The sequence below is a fragment of the Gymnoscopelus microlampas genome (genome assembly GCF_963454915.1).
Source record: "Gymnoscopelus microlampas genome assembly, chromosome: 3".
NCBI lineage: Eukaryota > Metazoa > Chordata > Actinopteri > Myctophiformes > Myctophidae > Gymnoscopelus > Gymnoscopelus microlampas.
The window spans coordinates 46,091,013-46,114,829 of NC_139940.1; the positions used below are offsets into that span (position 1 = coordinate 46,091,013).

The following is a 23,817-nucleotide window of genomic DNA, read 5'->3' on the forward strand; positions in this document are numbered from 1 at the left end:
TAAGCTAGAATGGTGGCTCTATGGTCTGGATGTGGGGGCTCCCGTTCCAAATACACACACACACACACACACACACGCACACACACACACACACACACACACACACACACACACACACACACACACACACACCTCGCTACGTCTGCCCAGGTCCCACAGGAAGAGGGAACATTCCACACATTTTCTTCAGAGTGGGGAGGCTTGGGTTGTGGGGGGGGGGGTGAAAGAAGAGGGGTGAATAAGAGCGTTCTTCGTTCTCTCCCTCTGCGGCCACACACACACACACACACGCGCGCGCTCGTTGGCCGGGCCAATGGAATGGCAGCAGTCATTTTTCGCCAGGCGTGGGGAGAATAATTGGGAGAAACGCAACGCTAATATAAAGCCTCACAGACACACCAACCTGCTGCTACATGAGGACAAATGACACACACACACACACGCACACGCACACACACACACACACACACACACACACACACACACACACACACACACACACACACACACACACACACACACACACACACAATGATGGGGTTGAAGTACCGATGTAAAATACAAAAATCTAACTTTAAAAAAAATAGCTGATATACAAGCTCACAACGTGATGTGAGATGTGGTGTAGTAGAAGTACAAAGGTATTGAAAAATTCTCAAGTAAAAAAAGTACCTGAAGCACTCAATTACAGACATTACTCAAGTAATGTCAAAAGTAAATTAATGTACTCAGTATTTCAGGCTGTTCTCTCTTTCATAGCACATGAGAGCGGGTTAGGTTTTAAAACGGTCCGTTATAACAATATACCTTTCTTAGCCTAAATGTTCCACTGACATCTTAAACTAGGATACTGCCGTAGTCGGGTGGAAACCTTGTACGTCCAACACTGTTACTTTTCAGGAAAAGGAAACCATAAAAAGATGAAATACGGAGATACAAGGTTCCTGCCCAACCGAGACGATAGTATTAAGACAATAAAGCAGTTCCATCTGGTTCCATCTAGAGCACAGATGAAAGAGCAGGAACGGTTAAAGTACACTCTGTTCCTCTTCAAGCAGGTTCTTTGAACCTTCCAGCTAATGAAGGAAAAACAACAAGTACGTCCACAACACAGAGTCCCTCTGACTCCTAGACGCAGTGACTCGTGATCCTCGTGAGTCTTTGAACATCAGCATCATCTGAAATTATTTCTACCACTCTGCCCCCATTATTACATTACATGTATCTTCCCTTTGGCAAAATAATGTGAATGCAGTTTGGCGGCCTCGCCGACGCCCAGCTTCTCACAACAACAAAAAAACGTCCACAAAGCAGCTTTTCGATCTTCGGATCGAGCCACGGTGCTACTACATTGTAAAATCGAGAGTGTTACTTTAACTCTAAAGACCAAGTGAAGAAAACGTACACAGTAAAATCCTCAGTGTCAAGTAACCCAGAGAGTGTACAAATCGAACCAAACGGACCCTTACAGGTCAGGAATATCACTTCTGGGGTAATGTCAACAACTATAGATTGCAGCTTTTGTCTGCAAACCAGACAGTTTTCAAGTCGCATGATTCAATATTTAGATATTTGATATTATTTTTGTCAGACACGCCCCCCCCCCTCCTACTGTATATACGTGAGCCCATTGAGCTTCATTTTACACTTGACTGATATTGTCCCTCTAATGCGTGTCCTTCTAATACGTTTTACTTAATTTCTTTCATTTTTTAATTTTCTTCATTAATTTCATTTGTAGAAAATTAATTGAAAAAATGTAGTTGAAAAAATACTGCCCCCTCATTCATTAGAAGGACAATAACAGTCACTAGAACCAGGGACGTGTTTTCAATGAGTAACATGTAGTTCAATGGGCTAGTATAGGACCCCCCTCTTATACAAGCGTCTGATAAAAAAATTAATATATTGAATCAAGCAACAAAAAAAACTGTCTAGGGTGCACACACAAAAGGCTGAGCAGATTCACCCAGACGTTGTTTTAATGACGAATGAGTGAATTAGCCCTTTAAATGAACGGTCAGGGTTTTGCGGTTTGGGGTTAATTACTGACAGACATTTAGGGGACTGCGTCCCCGAGGACAGTGAGGAGTGGATGACTTGAGGATGTACGGAGAGATACAGGCCCTTCCTCTTCTTCACATTCCTCTATTCTTCCCCCGTTGGAAGTCAGAGAGGGAGAAGGATTTAGATAAGACTTTTAATTAAAGACAGAAGTCAAGGCTGACAGTTTGGAGGCCTCAGAAAGAATGGAGGGGGGGGGGGTTTATTCTCTTTCATGAAAATGTTAAATACCTGTGGGACAAAACCAAACGCAGGGGGATTTTACCCGTCAAAAAGTTCCGCGGAATCCCGCGAGTTATCCCATGTGACTTGAACTTCGCAGCAACCCCCGAGACGCAGTGATCTATATCTCCGGCAATTTGTTTTACACAAAGCGGTATTGCAGACTGTCTGCCTTAGGATGTAATCCCAGATCAGATCCCACGCAGGTCCAACTTGGAACGCCATACGAATTTGTCAAAGATGCAAAAGTAATCTTCTGGAGTAATCTGATCGCGGTGATTGAATTATCAGAGTAAACCGCAAAATGGGAGGTTTCGGTCAAGGCCCTCGCAAAACTATGTGTGTGACTGCGTTTAATGCGCCGCTGGGATCCTTCAGAACCAGTGACATCCTTGTTTGTTTTCTCTCAACGCAGGGGTTCTCAACCAGGGGTCCGCGAACCCCTAGGGCCGTTTGCCGGTACTGCAGGGGGCTCTGCGAAATTGTGAGGAAAATAGGATTTGGTTTATAATCCATACAGAAATGTGGTTGTACATTTCTTATAATTGTACATCTATTGAGACAGAGTTCTAGTTCTTCACTACATGTGTATAGCCTACCTTTATTAAACTACAATTAAAACATGTATTCCTATTGACCAAACACATTTTAATCATAATCGGTACTTCAGTTGAACCTTTCAGACAGAAGGGGTTCAGTGCTCGGAGGACCTCTGCTCTGAAGCCACGTGATTGGCTGGGATGAAGGGGCCACTGTTGCAAAGGTAGGAGGTGAAAGACGGTCTCTGTACTATACATGCACTCTCACGTGCGCTCTCGCGGCAAACTCCCAGTCACACCTTTGCCAAACATTCAGCACTGTGCCGTTTATGCACTCCTACCAAGTCCAGCATTAACCACTAAACAAGCATATGATAGTCATATTATACCAGGTTGTTCTCTCCAGCGTCCCCGCACGGAACCAAATGGACCTGTACAACTGACTACGGACTAACAAAAACAGCCAAAATGGCAGTAAATAGTAAATAGTTTATGAATGGAGCTAAATCAGTTTATGTGCCTCAGTTAGGGCTTGTGTGAGGAGTCAAGTCAACACTTTTGCAACAGCGCCATTTACCATAGAGTTACATACAGTGGCCGAACACAGTATTGTGGGTCGTCTTTAGATCCTATATTCTGAGAGGACATTGAGCCCTCATTGGCTAAAGGACCAGCCAATGAGGAAAAAGTGCAGCGAAAGTCACGACTAGCGAGTGAGATATAGACCAGTTTGCAACCTGGTAAAAACCCTCTATACTTTGTTGACCGGGGATCCCCAGGCGTCTATACTTTGTAGTTCTGTTCAAATGTTAGTAGGTGAACATTCTGTGGACAAATAGACTATGTCATGCCCAGCATAGGGATGCCACAGTGCATGTGGTTAATGAGCTAGAAGACAAATCAGGAGACGGTGAAAGTTTTGTTTTATAAAATGGCGACTAAACACTTCAGCTATTAAATAGCTCCTACAGCTTCCAAACTCATGTGTTTGGGTTTCTTTCAATGTGTGAACATCACGGCAACACACACAGACAACAGTCTCACATATTATGGAAAGCAATGATGGTTTCTTACGGCGTTTTTTTTCCCAGGCGTTTAGGGTTCAAAGTTAAGGATCTCCATCCTTCTCTCGATCCCTGTCTCCCCCATGAAGCCCCTCCGGGGGGGCTTTCCCTCTCTTCTATAACCTTTCTGTGTCCTTCTACGGGCCTCGTACCCCCAGCTCCAGTTGATTGTTTTGGTAGATTTGCTCATAAACCTGCCCCCCCCCACCCCCCCTCCCTCCTCCCCTTTACAAACAGGTCTTAATCTGTGTGAGGCTTCCTCAGGGCTGAGAGAGGGCTCAGGGTTATTCTCAGTCTAGTAACTGTCCACAGGCAGTCAATGATGAGCCTGAGGTTGAAAGCCCCCCTGCAGAGACCCCTTGAAAAACACGCGCGCGCACACACACACACACACACACACACACACACACACACACACGCAGCTTGAATCCTCCACATCCACAAGGAATGTCTCCTCTACCCATATTTCCTCACTGGCACCTTGGGGGGGGGGGGGGGGGGGGGGGTGTTAGGGTGTAGGAGGTGGGGGTGATAGGGGATAGGGTGTAGGAGATGGAGTCTATATGTTTTTGTGGGGGGGGGGGGGGGGGGTCATAAAGTCTTTGTTATGGAACTCAACAAGCGTGAAGGTCAGTGAAGATCTGAGGAGGAGAGATTCCTTGCAAGACAGTGGGCACTGTGTGTGTGTGTGTGTGTGTGTGTGTGTGTGTGTGTGTGTGTGTGTGTGTGTGTGTGTGTGTGTGTGTGTGTGTGTGTGTGTGTGTGTGTGTGTGTGTGTGTGTGTGTGTGTGTGTGTGTGCGTGTGTGTGTGTGTGTGCGTGTCTCGTGCGTGCGTGTGTGTGTGTGTGCGTGCTAGCGTGCCTCCGTCTCTCGGGGCCCATGCACAGCTGACATAACAGACACCCTGTGTCCTCCAGGAGCCCGGGCCTCCACACAGGGGCCTCTCTCTTATGCCTGCATTCCTCCCCCAGCCAGGATGCTCTCCCCCTGGGGGCCAGGCAGCCAGCAGTGCTCCCACCGTGCCCTCAGCCCTCACATGGGAGACAGCTATGAGAGGTATGCACTGCTGCGTACACACACACACACACACACACACACACACACCCCGCTCTCTCTCTCTCCTCTCCCGGTTTCAAGATGTCATTATCTTCCCCTCTCACCGCTCGCCTCCTCTTTTCATCTGCTGACACGCACATGCCTCGTTGCACGCAGACTGAGACGCCACACACACATACACGCACGCACACACACACACACACAAGACACATGATCACAGACAAACTGTGCTTTCTGAGCATGCACACACACACACAAAGAAGAAGAGGGTAGACAAAGGAGAAAATTGGTGTTTAATCACAGGTGTGTGTGTGTGTGTGTGTGTGCGTCTGTGACTGTGTGTGTCGGATGGGGTACAGAATAATGAGCCTGGACAGGGGTCACCACCGTGCCACACATACCCCACCACATGGCAGGGGGGGGGGGGGGGGGGTGCTTCTTAATTGGTGGTCAGACTCATCGAGGCTGGCGAGCCCCATCTCACCAGCCAGCCAGCAGGAGAAAACACGATTATTTGAAAACTTACAAGTTACCTTGTATAATTACATCACTTGTTACAAGACATATATTATACCTGTTTTATACTTTGGATATTTGAAAATACTACTAGCTAGGCTATAGCTTGCAGCGCGCTGTGAGCTTTTAGATCTGCTTTAACCCTTTAAGACTGGGAAAGCATCATTTGTGTCATTTTAATATTTCTTTGGCTATTCAAAAATAGCAGATCTACAAGCTCATAGCGCGGCACCGAGTGCAAATCTTGGAGTATATATATTTTTTTTAAAGCGTACATTTGTAAAATAAGTAGTTCCAGGGACACCCAGAACCAAGGATTTGAGTTACAAATTTTCGCTTAAAAAACTAAAAAATAATAATATTTGCACAAATTGTCATGATTTTTCAAAAATAGCAGATCTACTGTGGGAGCTTGAATATCTGCTATTTTTGAATAGCCAAAGAAATCTAAAATGACAGAGATGCGTTCCCGGATTGAATGGGTTAAAAAATATATATTTTTTAAACTTTTGAAATGGGCCATTCTGTAGTACATTTACATTTGGAACTTTAAGTACATTTTGATGCCAATACGTTTGTGTTTTTACTCAAGTACAACAATGTACGTAGAGTATACGTCTTCTACCACTGTTCATATCAAGGAAGGCCTTGTTGGTGAGGTCTGGCTGGAGCTGAAATAGTCCAGGAGCCCAAACCCTTATCAGAGCCCTGAAGTCTGGAGCCTAAAGAATTTGTCTGTGCATGTGATAGTTACACCACTCAATCATCCACTGACACAACGAGTCAATTACATGAATTGAGACAGAACAAGGCCAGCTAGAGGTTCACACAGGGAGCCATGTTTTCAGCACTCTGTGGTGGACAAATTCACAGACTGTGACGCATGTGTGCACAGAAAGACCCCCCCCGAAGATTGGTAATCATTGGGCCACTTTGAGAACCACTGGCTTATACTGTAACTAATACAATCATGAAAGAAGGAAGGGATGAAAGTCTGAAGTGACTTGAGTGAGTGAGTGAATACATTATCCCATTGAGACCTGAAGCCGATTCTACAAATGTCCGAACAGTATTTTGAAAAACATATGTTTCTGTATCAGTGCTGCTCAAACGTTTTCATGTAAGACCCCCAAAATGATATGTATTTGGCCGCCGACCCCCATCTCAAAATATTTAGTTCCAGATACCCCCAGAAGCAAAGATTTGAGTTCAAAGTTAAATGTTTGCTTTAAAAGAATATACATATTCAAAGATTTTTTTTCACGATTTAAAAAAAATAGCAGATCTACAAGCTCGTACCGGTGCCGCGCTACGAGCTTATGCATCTGCTATTTTTGAATAGCCCAAAGTGTAAAATAATGTTTTTTTTTTTTTACATAGATGCGTGCAGGTCTTAATGGGTTAATGAAGAAAAAGAAAAAGTATGAATGAACAACCTAGTGCTTGGTGCAGTGTGTTCATCAGGTGACTGACTGACTGACTGACTGGCTGAAGCTGTGTTTTTCTGCTCTCCAGAAATGAGCCATGTTTGCCACAGTGTGGTTCCCCGCTCTGTGCTCTTTGTGTGGGCCGGAGGAATGAATGACCGACACACCCAGAAACCAAACACCAGCCAGCGCTATACACGCCTCTCTCTCTCTCTCTCTGTCTCTCTCTCTCTCTCTCTCATCCACGGCAGATTGTGGGATCGCCGCTCAGGGGCAGCGGGTGACAAGAGGTAACAAGGTACAACTTCCTCTGAGTCTGAACACAACGGGGGGGTTTGGAGAGCTGTTAGCCAGGAGGCCACACGACCAGGGCCCAGGGGGGTCAAGGATTCAGGAGAGTATTAACCCTGATGCCGAGTATATCAGTGGTGCTCAAATCTTTTAATGTCGCGGACCCCCCAAAATGATATGTATTTGTGTCCGCAAGGCCCTGGGTTCGATCCCCGGGCACCGCAGCCTCAGCGTAGTAGTAGCACGGCTTGGGTAACTAAGACATGCAGGAGCTGATGGTGATGTTGTGCTCCACCCCAACCATCCATCTCCCAAAGGACTTTGACAAGGGGATAGACACCCTCGTTCTCCGCTGATACCAACAATAAGGCACTCTGACCTACTTACTGTATGTTCCTCTTTGTGTATCTCTACTTGTTTGCAGTGGTGGAAGTACATTTATTCAAGTAACTGTACTTAAGTACCATTGTTCAATACTTTTACCTCTACACTACATCTCAGAGGCGAATACTGTACTTTTACTCCACTACAATTTTTTGGAAACTTAAGTTACTATACTTTGTAGATTTTAAAACCGCTATTTTCAAAGGAATTTTATACATTTGAAAACTTGTGAAATGTGACCTTCTGCATAATGATTGATGAGTACTACTTTTGGTACTAAGTATATTTTGATGCCAATACTTTTGTACTTTTACTCAAGTAAATTTCGAATTCTGAACTTGTACTTGTAACAGAAACTACAACATGTGAGTACTTCTTCCATCACTGTCTACTTGTTTGTGTGCTATGTGTGTGTGTGTGTGTGTGTGTGTGTGTGTGTGTGTGTGTGTGTGTGTGTGTGTGTGTGTGTGTGTGTGCGCGTGCATGCGCGTGTACTTACTGCATGCGCTACAGGTGAAGCAGCTGTCGTGGTACAAGCTTCCCATGGCCTGGCAGGCCTGGCTGGCTCCATGCACCGCCTTGTTGCACTTTACACACATCCCTGCAACACAACACAACACAACACACACGTTTATATTACTATATGTGAAGACAACATTTTATAAATGCCAAAAAACAACACCACGCCGTCAGCGCTGTGCTTTGAGTGCACGACATTGGCATGCAACTAAGTATAAATCAGGCACACAGTAACTCCAACCCCAAACCCTAAACCTAACCTCTAAACGTCTAATCCTGACCATAACCCCACCCAGAATCTTTTCCTTATTTAACCATAAAACCACCGTTTCTCTTGTAAGAAGTAGGAAAAATTGTCCTCACAAGGGCCTATTTTTGAAATTCTACTATACGTGTGGGGATATTTTTTGTCAAGTGCGCGCGCGCGCACACGCACACACACACACACACACACACACACACACACACACACACACACACACACACACACACACACACACACACACACACACACACACACACACACACACACACACACAGGCAGGGCTGTATAACTTTCATTTTGAGGACCTTTCATTGAGTTTCTTTGACTGCATTCAGGCCTTAACCTGACATAAACTAATCCACCCACACTACTAGATTACTACATACCTAACCTCAACTCCAACCACTGATCGTAGCCTAGCGCTAACGCTGAACCTAGCGATGAAACCCTCGAAGAGTTACAACCAGCTAAATGTCCTCACTTTCTGAGGTTTCCCCCTCCCCCATTTCTCTTTCCTTGGGAGAGCATTTATCCCAAGAGTGTGTCCACACACACACACACACTCCCCCACAATGACCACTTATTACTCATACACATGTGTATATGAAAACATCTCATTACACATTACTATAGCAGCTGTAGACTGTAGACTATACATCCAAACGTCCATTACGGAGCAAAAGCCACAGTTATACTTAACTTAAGTTGCGCACCAAAAACAGCCAATCTACAAGCTCACAACGCATCGCACCGCGACGTGTTGTGAGCATGTAGATCTTGGGTGTGTACCACCCACACGCATTTAAGTATAACTTGAACAATGCTCAGGAACATATTATAGTCACAGGTAGCTATTGCTTTTTTTATCCACCCTTTTTCTCCCCAATTTAGTCATTATGCCAATTGATTCCTCCCCCCCTGTTCCCGACTGTCTTTGCTGCATGTCTTTACCCATCTCTCTCTCCCCGTGTTTCCTGTCCATTTCTACCACAAACTATAAATAAGGCAGAAAAAGCCCCCAAAAAATATAGAGATACTCATACAGAACAGTGTTATTATTAGTCAGATGAAGGGAAGTGTGGGGACAGGGAGGATGTGATACGGCCGATTAAAGCGATACAAAACAAAGCAAAAACAATGGAATGGAAAAAATATATTAAAAAAAACAACACTTCCATTAGTGTCAGGAAGCTGGTTAGCATGCTGTAGCACTGACGGGAAATATTGAGCCATTTGCTTATTTGACTTGGCACCACGAGAATTCTGTCCTATGAATACTGTGATAACATCCAAGGGTTCCTACACACACACACACACACACACACACACACACACACACACACACACACACACACACACACACACACACACACACACACACACACACACACACACACACACACACACACACACACACACACACACAAGCTTGTAGATTCAGTATAAATAAAGGGGTTTCATTGATTTGGTTAATATGTAATGATAATCCAAATCTACAAAGTAACAAATAACTAAAGTTTTGAAATAATTGTCATGGAGAAACATGTACAATATTTGCCTCTGAGATGGAGTGGAGCTGAAGTATAGTACGTATCAAAAAATGGACATACTCAAGTAAAGTAAAAGTACCTCAAACCTGTACTTGTAAGTACAGTACTTGAGTACGATACAATAATATTTTATTGTCAGCTCAGACTGAAATGTGTCTTGCGACCCAGCAGCCATGTATGCAACACATATACAGTACACACATTTGACATGACACAAAAAACTAAAACAGAATTACAAACATAAAAACAAGAGCAATGTCCAGCACTCAGCCTACCCCTGGCCTAACCTCCTGATTAAGACTCAATGGGCCTCATTCAGCAATAAATTCGTAAGTTGTCTTCTTAAATTTCTTCCTAAGTGAATTCCTAAGAGAAGTCGAGTCAGATTCATGAAACGTTCTTAAAAGGCAGAATTGTTCGTAACTATGTTCTTGATGATGATGAATCACAATCCTCGTAACTTGAAGGGGTGTGCCAGTTAATCCTAATTACCATGGGGAGCCTCCCCACCAATCCCCATATAAGGCATGACTGCATGGCTCTGCCTGCAGTCACACCTGTGTGTGATTGCTGCACACAGAAATCACAGGAAATCACACAGAGAAATAAAGTTGAGAGAATGAAGTAAAGAATACCTAAACTAAAGCCTAAAGATGTTGGAACACCAGACTCCAAACATAAAAATAAATAAATATTTCTGCGGAGTAGCGTTAGTAGTGGATATAAAACATTTTAGTACTGAAAGCTGGTGGGTGGATATAGAGGGTCTTTAAGGTAGCAGCTGCTTGGTATGTAATGGGGTGGAAATAGGGGTGTGGTGGGTGATATGGTGGTGCAAGGAGGGGTGTAGGGGGCTGTGTGGGGGGTATGGGGATGGGTGTGACGGGTGGGTATAGGGGGGCTTTCAGGTAGGAAGGGGACTTGAAAATGGGGGTGTGGCGAATGTCGGGATATGGGGGTGGGGGTATGGGGGGGCGATGAGGGTGGGTTGGGTGGGGGGTTATGGGGTGGGTATGGGGCTTGGGCTTCAACTCAACCGGGTCTGTTTGGGTTAGATGCATTTGGCTGCAGACCCCCACCTGAAAATATTTTCTGCTAGGGAAATGTTTTCAAGATTTATCAAAATGTTTCGAAAATAGCCGATCTACAAAAAAATTGCCAGTAATGGTACGCGTTGTCAGCTATTTTCAAACAAAGTATAAAATAGGGTTAAAGTGATTAAACTGTTCCTCGTTTGCTGTGGACCCCCTGGAACAGCTTCAAGGACCCCTGGGGGTCCCCAGACCACACCTTTGAGAACCCTTTTTGCTCTAAAGATATGATAAAAAATATTATTGTAATTTAAATCCTATATTATACAACTGTAGAATTGAATTCGAGAATTAATTATTTTTGCACAAACATATCACACTTAAGAACTCAAAGGCCACCCTAAGAGTGCTCTCTAGTATGCGTAGATTTCTTCTTAACTTAAGAACAAATCACAGCTAAGAAAACATTTGTGAATGCCAAAATCTCTTATAAAACTTCTTAAGTGGGTCTAAGAACAAATTTGTTCGTAAGTACGGTTCATGAATCGGGCCCAATGTCGTCTGATGGACAAAGGAAAGGACCTCTTCAGTCTGACCTTATTGTATGTTGGAAATGTACTTAGTCACTTTACCAGCTCTGCAGACACAGACATAAATATACACAGCAGCTGCCTGACGCACGGACTGAAAAAGGAATTTAGACGTAAAACAAAAGAGAACAGTAGGAAACCGGCATGAAAGATGTATACAGTACACACATAAAGTATGCGAGTCACAACTGTACTTACACTGGAAAATCATGAGTGTTACTTTAACTCAGAGTACAAATTTCTCTCTCTCTCTCTCTCTCTAAAATGTAAGAAAAATATCTTACAAAACCATAAGAATTGTGCATTGTCTTTCTGTCTGTCTCTCAGGTGTTTAAACAGGCAGAAGTGCAGGGTTCAACAAGTTTAGCTTCACATAATTGAACCATTGAATCACCACATTCTCGGGGAGGTTTCAATTTAATTGATCGTTTTAATACTATTTTTGTCTTTCCAATTATGAGCCTAAAGTTATGAGCTGACCTGTGAGAGCGTAAAAACGGACCCGCGGCTACATTTTTGTGAGATTATGAGATGCCAGCTGATTTACCACGAGCCCTGAAAACTAAATATCTCATCTCTTATACACACACCTCTCTTTCTCCCCCTTCTTAAAAACAACAGAACACTTTGTTAAGGACATTCCACACCAAATTCACCAATGATTCGCCACGCAACTCCTTGCAACCATTTTCCTCAAATGGCAGTTGCAAGGGGTTGCATTGCTGTGGACTGGCCTATTAGGAGATAAGAGGTTTCTGCCCGACGACAGCAACGATATGTAACATTACGAAATAAAAAAACATGCAGAACCGTATGACGTAATGATATTGGCACAACCCACTTGCACTTTGAGACCTGTTTCAGCGTGCAATGCAAGACGATAAATTAAGGAGACTACTTTGGAATATCAATTTCTATATCAAAGGAGCCACTATTGATGGAAACTACACAACCTCTACAAAAGTGTCATTTAGCTTTCAATATGCACAGCAATGCACACGGCAGAGATAAATAGTTTCAGTTTGTCTGTGAAGACACACCATGAATCACTGTGTGGATATGATGGCTGACACATTAACCCATTTAGACCGGGGACGTATCTGTGTCATTTTAGATGTCTTTGGCTTTTCAAAAATAGCAGATTTACAAGCTCAAATTACACAGATGCGTTCCCTGTCTTAATGGGTTAAAGCTGGGAAATGGGACAACTTGAATCATCACTGGCAACACTAGATAAGCTGTCAACTATAGCTTGTAAATCTATCTGATAGAATACAGTGAGTCAAATACTGCAAAAGACAGGTCATAAAAAAAGGCCTACAAAAGTTAACTTTAATAAAAGAGGTTTAAAAAGATGATACTAATAAGATGACAGTAAATCTGTCAGAGTTCCTCAGTCTAGTAGAAGACCAGTGAGGGGGTCTTAAGGGGGTAACCCTATCTTATATTTTTTGGCAATTTGAAAATAGCCAACCTGTTAGACTAATGTTGGAAACAGTTTGAGTAATCTTGAAAACTTTGAAAAATGTGGAATAACGTTTAAAAACACACAACATAAACTCTTATGGGGGTCCCTGGCACATCATGTTTTAAGGGGGTCCTTGACATGAACATATTTGAGAAACACTGTTTTAGGTAGCGAAAAAAATAAACACATCAGAAGGACAGACAGAGCCAGAGAAGGGGCCTCCTTCTAACCTGCCCCGGTCCAGCTCAGCCTGGTTCCAGCATGGACACTTCACAATGAGCCCTCTGTATCGCTCACATCACGCGTTTGTTCGCCTCCACACACACACACACACACACACACACACACACACACACACACACACACACACACACACACACACACACACACACACACACACACACACACACACACACCTTGTTGAAATGGGGGACTTCTCCCAGGCCCAGTGTAACACAACAAACACACAATTAGGAGCTATATTTACCTAATTTAACCACACCTCCCAGAATGCAACAGCAGAGGATTTAACATTTTAGAAATGTCAGGAATGCACATGCAGCACAAGTTAAATTAGCCGCTAATGTTGTAAAGCTGGAGAATTCACTTTGTTCAGTTTTTTTTGTGTAGGTTCACCATTTAAGGTTTTTCCATGGAAAACAAAAGTTTCTGTACTTTGAAGTACAGAATGAGACCCCCAGTGTGAACCATGACTTTACACTTAACCCATTCAATCAGTGGTTCTCAAACTTGTCAAGGACCCCCAAAATGTTATGTATTTGTCCGTGGACCCCCCCAAACAAAGATATTTTGTTCCAGGGACATTAGTCTCTCCCATGTGCGATAGAAGCTAATTTCTGGTGTGACATATTCAATTGATTCTCCAAACAATTGGAAAGTAACAGCCTGATTGTAACCGGGCGATATTTGGTTGCTCAAGGGCCCTTCCTTCCCTCTCACCCAAAAAAAAACAGGTGCTTAAGGCGGGCGTGGTTGGGGCCAAAACATTTATATATTGCTAAACTGGAAGTCTCCAACCATCCCCATGTTTCAATCAGTGGCTTTTAACGAGATGCTTTCTTATTGCTAGAATGGAGCAAATTATTCATTGCAAACAGAATTCACATAATAACTTCCAGAAAATGTGGAAGCCATTTTCCTGGCACTGATCATAATAGATCTCGGCTATTTCCGCTATTCGTGGTATGGTGAGGTATTATACTGAAGTGTTTAAACATCTGGCAGTCTCATTCCTGCATGCTTCGTCTGCAGGCCTGCATGAAAGGTGCTCCAACCACCGCTGGAGAGGAGCAGAGAGACTGGCAAACAGATCACACACACACACACACACACACACACTCACTCACACACGTTTTACTATACTTATTTAGGAGGGTTATGTCTGACTCATAGTGACGTGGCCGTGGTCCGCCCGCTCGCCGGCCCTTCCATTAGCCAATTTTAATATAGGATGCCATTTCTACCTTTTTGGGGGGGAATTTCGTACCCTAAAGCTGTGTTCCCACCGAAAGATAAAAGTGACTGTCGCCTCAGTTCAATTCTACTATACTTGTGGGGACATGTGGCCCTCAAAGATATAGCAATACAAATGTACACATATTTGTGTTAACATCATTTGTATTAATTGTGTGTGTGTACAGTATGTGAAAATGTGTCACCGAAATATAATGAAAAGAGCCATCATGTCACTGATCATTATTCTCATTTACCCATGGAGTGCACACACACACACACACACACACACACACACACACACACACACACGCACGCACATATGGCTGCGTCACTGCATGGCCTCCTGTCTGTCATGTGACACTGGGTACGGTGCGTTTCTGCATATACAGATCTTTTAAATAGCTTTTATTTGTACATTCTTCCTCTCTGTTACTTCCTGATGTGGGAGCTTGTTGGTTTCAGGAGGAACACGGCTGAACTGCCACTGCCTGGCGACAACTAATCTACCACTGGCCAGGGTCCCGTATTCCAAAACACCACCATTATATGGTGAAAGGCACTTTTTTCCCCTTTTTGTTTGGCCTTTTAACCCAGATCTACAAGCTCGTAGCATGGCACTCGGTGCCACGCTACTAGCTTGTAGATCAGAGAGAGAGAGAGAGAGAGAGAGAGAGAGAGAGAGAGAGAGAGAGAGAGAGAGAGAGAGAGAGAGAGAGAGAGAGAGAGAGAGAGAGACAGACAAATATTCGGTCCTCTCCCCCCATTCCACTTGCTCACCTTCTACAGATGTCACAACTCTGCCTGTCTGTCTGTCTGTCTGTCTGTCTGTCTGTCTCTCTGTCGTGCTCTTTTCTTCTCTTCTCTAATCCTTCGCTCTCCTGTCCGCTCTTTCATTCTCTTCTCCTCTCCTCCTTCACACGACTCACTTCTTCCCTCTCTGCTTTTCTCTTTTCCTCTCCTTTGGACTATTTTCATCTCTTATCTCCTCATCTCTTCTCCATTCCTTTATAATAAAGGACTGGCTCCTCTCCTCCCAGTGGGTTCATGGTCTAGACAGTAATAATAAAGATCTAACAACCCTCTCCTCCTCACCAGGGTTCTATCATCATTCCTCCTCCAAAACATCCACCATCCTCTTTCACCTCCTGATTAGAAGTGCTTTTGAACGATGGAGCAATGAAAGAGAAATGCTCTCCTTCAAATCCATGAATGAATCCCATCTGTATTCATTATCAACCACATGAAGTGGGGACTCTTCCAACACTGACAAAGCTGTGGAGAAACCTCTGTTGAATGTGTGTGCGCGCGCACGTGTGTGTGTGTGTGTGTGTGTGTGTGTGTGTGTGTGTGTGTGTGTGTGTGTGTGTGTGTGTGTGTGTAGAGTACGTGAAAATGTGTCACCAACATATAATGAAAAGAGCCATCATGTCACTGATCATTATTCTCACACACACACACACACTTGTGCGTGCAGAAACAACACAAACAACACAGTCACACACACGGACAACACAAACACACACAGTGCTTAGTGCAGTGTTTGGATGGAGGGATTACTTGATCTCATCTGGCTGAGGAGTAGAGAGCTTCATCTTAACTCTTCCCAGGGTTTTCTGGCTCCTGCTCTGGCAGCCTTTTATGAGCCAGGAGCTGTGTGTGTGTGTGTGTGTGTGTGTGTGTGTGTGTGTGTGTGTGTGTGTGTGTGTGTGTGTGTGTGTGTGTGTGTGTGTGTGTGTGTGTGTGTGTGTGTGTGTGTGTGTGTGAGATGCACACAACCATGCAACCATCCAGTCATAAATTTCCAATCTACTCCAGCTCTCACAGCCAAGGACAAAAGAACCAACGGCCTCCAAGAAAGCCTTCTCTAAACGTCTCTCGTTTGTCTAGTCGTCCATTCAGCCGCGCCGCGGGAACCTCTCAGCTCATCGGAATCCCCCAGACCGGCCTCCCCCCCCCCACCCGTTTTTATAATCACCCCCCCCCACACACACACACACACACACCCTCCTTCGCTTCCATTTCTTAAATTCCTCTCTCTCCGTTCTCCAGACATTCCTCTCTGCTCCCCTGGTACAGACCGTTTTTTTGGCAGCGGACTCATTTTCCCAGAACCTCCAGTTGCAGTTTCTGCCAATCAGAGCAGGGTGCACAGACAGACAGACAGACAGACAGACAGACAGACAGACAGACAGAGAGACAGGTGGGATCCAGCTCTGCATGCATACTGCATATCGTCGCTTTCGGGGAGAAACCTCTCATCTCCATCACACACTTTTAGATCATACTACTACAGCGTCACACAAAGGCCTCAAAAGTAGCAGATCAGCAAGCTTGAAGCGCGTTACGAAGCGACACGTTTTGAGCTTGTAGATCTGCTAATTTTGCTATTTTTGAATTAAAATCCTGAAAAGTAACAGTTTTGGACATAATATGGTTTTCACCCGACAGAGACTATATTCAGGTATACTGTATATCATCGAATATCAATGTGTTCCAATGGATCCAATGTAGTTAATATTAAATATTAACTGCATTGGATCCATTTAGTCACAAGTGCTTGGTTATATATCTATAAAACCCATAGGCACACTTAAAAAATCACAAATAGCGAAAATCACAAAAGCTTGTCGATCTGCAATTCTTGCTGCTTTTTCACGACAATCTTAGTAAGATATTAATTTATGAAAAAAAAATGAACAAAGAAACGGAAGAAAAAAAGAGATATGAAGATGCAAGGTTTCTGCCTGACAGCAACGATATATATACTGTAGTGTACAGCTCAATAGCACAGGGCCCAGATATTGATACAGCATACCATAAAATCTTCAATGTTCATTTAACTCAGAGAGTGTACAAATGGAAGGTTCAGCACAATCCAGCTCTGGTCACGAGCGTGTGCGTGCGTGAAACAAGCACAAACGCCGCGGTTTCACGGGAGTGCGCACACTTGTCTCTCCGCCTCTCAAGACTGTCCCGCCTCCCTACCTGCCGCTCGCCTCTCATTGAAAATGAATGACAATGCGCGTCAATCGCTTCCTGTCTGTGTGTATCTGCAGACATAATGTTAAACTGCACTAGATACAGGCCTGTAAAATAGAGTTCTCAAATTCTGCCTGAACCCAACCCTACCCGACACGACGTTTTCGGGCCGGGACGAAAATGTAAGCTAATTGGTCGGGCCGAGCCTCGGGTTCCTTAATTAACCCGAGGCCGAAAATCGGCAAAACTGAAACATTGAAAAACAACGAAAGTGTTTTCAAGATGTTTTGGCCATTATCTCTGGAACGGTTCAAAGCGTGTTGGATGCGTGACTTTGAGGACATTAAGGACATGATGCCACATTTTTTGGGCCTAAAATTATGGTAATTGTATCGGGCCCTGTTCGGCCCAGCCCAGTTGGGACCCAGTTAGGGCCGGGCCTTCATTTTCAGGCCCGTTGAGAACTCTACTGTAAAACACTAATGTACTCTCCTATGTGATATTAGTCAAGCTGAAAAAAGCGCTCTAAATAATGAGCAAATTGTTTAGCCGTTTTTCTTTTTTTTTACCGCACTAGCTCCAGGGCTCTAAGGACAGTGTTGTATTGTGCTCAAGACTTGGAACACGTCCCAGTACATCTGTACATAATCTTATAAGGATTTGTAATCCCTGTTAAATTGTGTAAACATATGGATGTGTGTTTCTAACACCATGTGCCCTTCCTACGTATCAGGATACTCTGCAGGCTCAAGGACACAGGATGTTGAAGAGCTACAATCTGCTTGCTAGATCGTGTTTTCTATCTATTCCTATTCGGTCTACTTCTGTATCAGTTGTGACTCATAATGCTTAATGAAACTGCAAATGCATAATGACACTTTGTGGAATGTTTTGGAACACACACAATCTTGAAAGATTGTTAAATATTTGGAATAATCTTGAAAGATTTAACCCATTCAATCCGGGAAAGCATCTGTGTCATTTGTGACATTTCTTTGGCTATTCAAAAATAGCAGATCTACAAGCTCATAGCCACGCATAGCCAACATTTATTGTGGATTCTTTTTGCTAACATGATTATAATATATGTTTTAAATCGGACATTTTTTACTTCGATCTGCACTTCTGGGGGGTCCCTGGAACAACATTTTGAGATGGGGATATGGAAAAGTTGGAGCACCACTGATATAGCAACATACTGTTAAAAATGTGAAAACATTTTTAGATATGTATTTGGCCACGGACCCCCATCTCAAAATGTTTTGTTCCAGGGACCCCCCCAGAAGCAAAGATTTGAGTTACAAAAATATAATATTCCAAGATTTGCACAAATCTTCCAAGATTTTTCAAAAATCACAGATCTACAAGGTCATAGCGAGCTTGTATATCTGCTATTTCTGAATAGCCAAATAAATCTTAAAATGACGATGCGTTCTCGGATTGAATGGGTTAACACAAGGCTAATGGGGGTCCCCTGGCGCACAAAGGCTTTCATATGTGGGTCCGCAACTAAATACAAATAAATGTGGGGGTTCTTGACATGAAAATGTTTGAATGAATCACTGGTTGAAATCATTCTCTTCACTCCTTGACTGTGTGTGAGAGCTTGTACAGTAAGTCTTCCCCGGTGATGTACAACCCATTGTTCGATAACGCTTGCCTGCGCCAACAGACTCAGTGTGTGTCACGCACGCGGGAAGGAGCACCGTGTACACACGCCCGCCACGCTAGGCCAAAACACTGCCTCTGTCCATCAAGCAGGCTCTTTTCTGGCATGAAAGCATGACTCAGAGGATGAGCCATGCTCTTGTGGGAAACTCCACAAAGGAACAGAGTGTTTGTGTGTGTGTGGGCTGTGTGGGAATGTGTTCGTGTGTGTGTGTGTGTGTGTGTGTGTGTGTGTGTGTGTGTGTGTGTGTGTGTGTGTGTGTGTGTGTGTGTGTGTGTGTGTGTGTGTGTGTGTGTGTGTGTGTGTGTGTGTGTGTGTGTGTGTGTGTGTGTGTGTACCATATACTACATTGAAAAACACTTTTTACAAGTGCACATTGTCCATAATCTCCCACACATCCTCAACACTCATGTCTGTGTGTGTCTGACGCTCGTTCGTGTACAAATGATTTTCTTAACATTTTTCGATAAATGTAATAATTCCAGGGTGCGTTTTTTTATACGTCAAGCTATCGATGTATCAAAGCCAACTAATTAACCAACCAATAACCACTCAAGACCCAAATTATAAAATTTTAACAGTGTTAAAACAGCCGATCTATAAGCTCACAACGTGCCACGTCGTAAATCGTTGTAAGCTAAGCTTGTTGATCGCCTATTTGCTGTATTTAACCCATTAAAACCGGGAAAGTATCTGTGTCATTTTAGATTTTAGAATTGGCTATTAAAAAATAGCAGATATACAAGCTCAGCTTTTAACATTTTTTGAAAAATCTTTAAAGCGTTTTAAAAATTCTTCTCTTCTCGGAGTCCCTGCCAAAAAACATTTTCAGGTGGGGGGGGGGTCCATGCCCAAACACATAACATAATGTTGCTGCGGGTCATTGGCACAAAAAGGTTTGAGAACTACTGATTTAGTAGTGGATGGGTAAAAAAAAAAGAAAACGTTGACCCTAAAATCAATTACAACTGTTGCAGCCCTAATGACAAGTGACACAGAGCAGACACACTGACTGAACGCTCATTGAACGACATCCTTGAGTTACGACCATGACATTCCAGCAGGAAATTCCTTTAACAACGAGGAGGAGGAGGATGAGGAGGAGGAGGATGAGGAGGAGGAGGATGCTGAACCCAGTAGCACAACATCCCTCCTCTCACGCTCTCTCTCTCTTATAGTGCATTCTCTCTCTCTTCCAAGGTCATGGACAGAAGGTCAGCTTTGGTCCTTGGTACAACATGCCATCATCAGGCCCACGCATGATCAGCTCTTGCTAAGGTTCTAGAATGCACACTCTCGCACATGAAAACCAGCTAGCTTCACAACTAAACAGTGCTTCTCAAACATTTTCATTGAAAATCCACCAAATTGATATGTACTTGGCTGCGGACCCCCATCTCTCTCTCACTCTCAGATAGAGCTAGATATATATATATATATATATATATATATATATATATATCTCAAAGTGGGGTCCGGGGACCCCCAGGGGTCCGTGAGGGAGTTCCAGGGAGTCCCCAGCTAAATGATAGAAAGTTAGGAACCAAATGGACCCTTATAGGTCTGTAACTCAGAGCATGTACAAATGGAACCAAATGGACCCTAACGGGTCCATTTGGTTCCATTTGTACACTCTCAGAGTTAAATGAACATAGATTTTACCATATAAATTGGGGTCCCAGAGATAGAAATGCCATTAAATGAGGGTCCGTAGCCAAATGCATGTAAAAATGGGGGTCCTTGAAATTAAAATGGTTGAGAATCACTGCTAGAGCCATAAAACTGTTCTCTTATGGGGGTCCCTGGCATATCTTTTCAAATGGGGGTCCGCGGACTAATAGGTGTCAATTTGGGGGTCCTTGACTTGAAAAAGTTTGAGAACCACTGATATATAGGACCTCAATGAAAATAAGTCCACTGGACTGTTTTGTGTGATCCTTTTAGACTACCATGCCGTTTCCATTTCTGTCTAATCAAATATTCAATCAATCAATCAATCTGTAAGTCTCTCGCGGTGCGAGCTTGTAGATTTGCCGTTTTCAAATAGCCTAACATAGGGTAAAAGTGGTTGGAACTGTTCCTCATTTGGCTGGGGACCACTTGACACACTCCTCCCCCCACGGACCCCTAGGGGGTCCCCGAACCCCACTTTGAGAACTGCTGAACTAGACAATGAAGCCCTGGGGTATTAGCAGATTAAAGTCATGGACACTACAACAGTTACAACACCGTGTCAGCTGGTCCACATAGTCCAGATGGCCTGAACAGAGCTGATGCAGGTGTTAACATGAGGTACTAAAGCCCCCCCCGGCCCGGGCCAGGGGACCACTGGGGCCCTACTCTATAAACCCTGATTCTGCTGATGAGGAACATTCCTCACCGGCCCTACCTTCCTCTATACCCAACATTCTGCCCGTTTGTTATCCGGTAAATAAAATGGCAAATGGTGCATTCATGTCTGCATTACATTGACCCGTGTTAAAGGACGACTTCGCCCATTTTTAACGCATCGTCATATAATTGGTCCTCAATAATGCTCATTATAACATGGTACCATTTCTGTCTCCTCACTCGGTGTCTCAAGAGGAGGGCTGTGGACAGTTCAGAAACCATGCCAACCAGTGACATCATCTATGGGGAATCCAAGCTAATAGAAACTGCAGGCTTTCTATTCCAGGGAAATTATCATGCTATAATGGATGCCATTGTTCTCGCCTTAATACAAATACAAATAAAAATGTGAAATCTTGTTTGAAAGAAAAAAACCTGCCTAACGATGATGTCACTTGTAGGCGGGTTTCTGAAGTAGAAAAAAAAGGTATAATTTTATCATGAGCATAAGTGAAGATCAATTATATGAGGACAAGTTGAACATGGGTGAAGTCGTCCTTTAAGTGTCTTGCTCAAGGACACCTCGGCACAAAGCCAGGAGGAGCCGGGGGGGGCGGGGTGAAACCGGGCGGGAAACTTTCCGACGATTTGAAGACGCCCGCTCTACCCCCTGAGCCACAGTATACCACCACCCCTGTTGCCCAATATACGATCAGCATGCAACCACAATGTTTACATGTGTTACTACGGAGTCGTGCTGACATGTACTGTATAACTTGCATCTATGATACATTTCACAGAAACTAAAAATAACACAAGCTTCTCCAAGGATGATGCAACGACAAAGATGGGAGGAAACGGCTGCTGGAGAAGCAGAAGTATAGTTTATGAACACAGCGCACTCCACCCCCCCGAAAAAAATTGAATTGTAAAACAAAACAAAAAGGCTGCAAATCATAAAGCCTCCCTTTGTATCGCTTCATCCATCCAACACCAACAGGTGGTATCATCATAGTCTTCTTGCTAGTACATTCCCTCTGCTCTGTCGGTGTGTGTGTGTGTGTGTGTGTGTGTGTGTGTGTGTGTGTGTGTGTGTGTGTGTGTGTGTGTGTGTGTGTGTGTGTGTGTGTGTGTGTGTGTGTGTGTGTGTGTGTGTGTGTGCGTTCAGTGTGCACATGTGTGCACACATGCATGGCACGCTCCCATAATAAAGGGTAATGATGTGGAATGTGCAAGCGCAGGTCTGTGGTGGTGAATGTGATGTCATTTGGAAAGCAGCGAGTGGCAGCGCCAGCCAACCGAACGCCCACGCACGTTTTTTTATTTCTTTTTCCAAAACGGTCAAATCCTCAGTGCTCATTTGTAACTCTGAGCGTGTAATGGGTTAAATGAAGAGGAAGATGTGAAGTTACAAAAAGAGCAGCGCATCTCTGAGGAAAAACGAAACAACAACAAAAGGCTCAAAGGGATCAATATCCAGTTACTAATGAGTGTAGGTATTGACACGCCCAGAGAAAGGATGACAGCACTATGTTCTCCCAGGCTGGCCCCAGGCCCAGTGTCTACTGTTAAACACTGTATTACATTCTCACACACACACACACACACACACACACACACACACACACACACACACACACACACACACACACACACACACACACACACACACACACACACACACACACACACACACACACACACACACACACACACACACACACACACACACACACACACACACACACAGAGAGAGAGAGCAAGAGAGCGAGAGAGATTTGAGGAGAACAAGATGAAACATATTAGACAATGTTTCACTCAGGGATCCAGTGGTTCTCAAACTAATTCATGTCAAGGACCTCCAAATTGACACTTATTAGCCCACGGACACCCATTCGAAAAGATATGCCAAGGACCCCGATAAGAGGAGATGTTTACTGCTCTAACAATGGCATTTCTATCTCTGAGACCCCAATTTATATTGCAAAATCAATGTTCATTTAACTCAGAGAGTGTACAAATGGAACGAAATGGAACTGTTGGTTCCATTTGTACACTCTCTGAGTTACATACAAGGGTAAATTTGGTTCCTAACTATCTATCATTTACCTGGAACTCCCTCAAGGACCCCTGGGGGAACCAATGCCATATATAGTCACAGATATACATGTAAGGTATAAGGTATAAGGTATAAGAGTGAGTGAGTGAGTGAGTGAGTGAGTGAGTGAGTGAGTGAGTGAGTGAGTGAGTGAGAGACCTCAGGCTTGCTGGAGTGTAAAGGGCTGGTATATATCATGATGTCAGACCTCAAGAACACAGACAGATACACATGCTGTTCATACACAATGTATGTTGGCACACATCCACAGGAATGCC

The 23,817-nt window shown here is 43.9% G+C and overlaps 1 protein-coding gene across 3 annotated transcripts in view; it reads right to left on the bottom strand.

Annotated features, from left to right (window-relative positions):
• The window catches only part of limd1a (LIM domains containing 1a), a 51,708-nt gene that overhangs the window by 24,090 nt on the left and 3,801 nt on the right, over positions 1-23,817 (bottom strand). For all 3 annotated transcript variants that reach the window (XM_084053780.1, XM_084053778.1, XM_084053779.1), the window contains exon 4: positions 8,063-8,164. In XM_084053780.1, the coding sequence (XP_083909906.1) occupies positions 8,063-8,164 (102 nt within the window). The remainder of the gene's footprint in view (positions 1-8,062; positions 8,165-23,817) is intronic.